Genomic DNA, 2,416 nt, shown 5'->3' on the forward strand with positions numbered 1-2,416 from the left:
CGGTTCTGATAATTCTCAAAAATGACGGAGTTGTTGCTAGAAGCCACTTCATGAGATAGATGATGGATTGGAGTATTGGAAGCGATTTGATTCCCAGTTGACTCAACTTTGGGGGGTTTGTAGTTTGGTTGAGGCATTCCAGCGGGCTTGGGGGGTTCGTAGTTAGGTTGAGGCGTTCCAGCGGGCTTGGAATTCCCCAACTCGACGGGGTGTCCAACCCTGTCGATGTTCATCGCGGGCCTGGAATTCCCCAACTCAACGGGGTATCCAACCCTGTTGATGTTCATCTGATTTAGAATGCCTGAGTTACCCATTGCGGACGCTTGCGATTTAAATGAAGAACTTCCTGGATAGCTACCAATGGCAGGGCGACGCAATTCTTGTAGGAGATTCATCAGGTGCTTGTGGTCTGCCGTATGAGAATTCCTGTTTATGGAAGGGCGGGATACTCCTAGTTGTTGAAGTCGCTGAGGGTCGCTCTTTAGCGCATCTCCAGAAGTAGGAATGCTCTCTCTTGTATTTGGACCAGAATAGGTTGTTTTGGTTTCGTGGGGAGTCTTGGCTGGAATTCCATTATAGTCGTCTTTGTTGTACATGACTGCCGGTATCTTAGTTTCACTGTACACATCACTCACTCCACTAACATGAGATCGATTGACTTTGATATGGTGAGAACTGTTTTGTTTTATTGGTTTTATTAATGGAAAATTCGATCCACCTTGAGGACCTTCGATTCTCATCGGCAGAGAAGTTTCGCTTGACAGTGGTCCCGAAACTTTCGTTGATGGAACAGGGTCTTGGTTAGCTTTCATTAAGGTACCATGGGCATTTTGGGCGATTCGTGAAGGCAAACTATGTATTAAAGGGCGAGTCAAACTAGAGGGATCAGGACTGGAGAGAACTTGAGTTCCTAGTTCTCTGTGTTTGTCTTTCTTCAAAGAAATACCTTGCGTGCGTTTTACATTTCCAGGTAAATTCCCAATAGCCATTGGAGTTTGATAATTTGTTCCCTTTAAAGCATTGCCTGTCGTTGGAGGTTGATTCCAACTACCTTCCAAACGCTCGCTGGACACTGGAAATTGATTCCTACTTTCCGTCAAATGCTCACTGGACGCTGCAAGTTGATTCCTAATTTCCGTGAAACGTTCGCTGGATGCTGGAAGTTGATTCCTAATTTCCGTGAAACGTTCGCTGGATGCTGGAAGTTGATTCCTATTTTCCGTGAAACGTTCACCAGGCACTGCAAGTTGATTCCAACTTTCTGTCAAACGTTCGCTGGACGCTGGAAGTTGATTCCTACTTTCCGTCAAACGTTCGCTGGATGCTGGATGTTGATTTCTACTTTCTGTGAAACGTTCAAGGGACGCTGGAAGTTGATTCCTACTGTCTGTCAAGCGTTCGCTGGACATAGGAGGTTGATTCCCACTCTCCGTCAAACGTTCGCTGGACGCTGGAAGTTGATTCCTACTTTCCGTCAAACGTTCTCTGGGCACTGCAAGTGGATTCCAGCTTCCCGTCAAACGTTCGCTGGACGTTGCAAGTTGATTATACATTCCCTTGGAAGGCTCAGTTGTACCAGGATGGGAATTAATCGTCTGTAACAAACGTCCGTCGGGAATGGTTTGCTGTTGACCTTGTTGACCTTTCCTTATCAAAGGGTCACCTGCCTTTGGTACTTGGTCATCAGTTCGCCCCGTGGACGCGTCCACCGTCGAGAATTGATCAGCCATTCCACGAGTTAGTAGTTGCATATTCTTGGTAGAAATCCACGGATCACTTGCAGCTCTATCATTGGCTTCATATGGACGTTTCCTTAAAAGTCTCGAGGCTTTAAATTCCTTGCTGCTTGAAGGGATATTTTCATTTGGAGATTCCCCGTTACTGTTCGCCATCACTAGTGGATAGGTAACGCACAAAAAGGATTGTAACATAACTATCTTCATCTTGACCAACATGTAAACGTCACCTGGTGTAAAGAAAATTTTTAATTTCCAACTGATTGGTTGAAGGTTGGTTGAAGATTGGTTACGCAAATACCCGTGAGTTTATTATTATCTGAATTTCACCGTCTATGTAAAGATGAATTCATTTCTAATTTCCAACAGATTGGTTGAAGGTTGGTTGAAGATTGGTGACGCAAATACCTGTGAGTGAATTATTATCTGAATTTTACCGTCTATGTAAAGATGAATTCATTTCTAATTTCGAACAGATTGATTGAAGGTTGGTTGAGGATTGGTGACGCAAATACCCGTGAGTTCATTATTTTCTGAATTTCACCGTCTATGTAAAGAGAATTTCTAATTTCCAGCTGATTGGTTGAAGGTTGGTTGAAGATTGGTTACGCAAATACCTGTGAGTGAATTATTATCTGAATTTCACCGTCTTTGTAAAGATGAATTCATTTTTATTACAA

The 2,416-nt window shown here is 43.6% G+C and overlaps 1 protein-coding gene across 1 annotated transcript in view; it reads right to left on the reverse strand.

Annotated features, from left to right (window-relative positions):
- The window catches only part of LOC137649775 (uncharacterized), a 6,003-nt gene extending 3,803 nt beyond the window's left edge, over positions 1 to 2,200 (reverse strand). The window contains exon 1 of the mRNA XM_068382725.1: positions 1 to 2,200. This exon is cut by the window's left edge and continues 74 nt beyond it. Coding sequence (XP_068238826.1) covers positions 1 to 1,955 — 1,955 coding nt within the window. The 5' untranslated portion in view covers positions 1,956 to 2,200.
- Positions 2,201 to 2,416: the final 216 nt, after the last annotated feature.

The sequence above is a fragment of the Palaemon carinicauda genome, chromosome 11 (assembly GCF_036898095.1).
Source record: "Palaemon carinicauda isolate YSFRI2023 chromosome 11, ASM3689809v2, whole genome shotgun sequence".
NCBI lineage: Eukaryota > Metazoa > Arthropoda > Malacostraca > Decapoda > Palaemonidae > Palaemon > Palaemon carinicauda.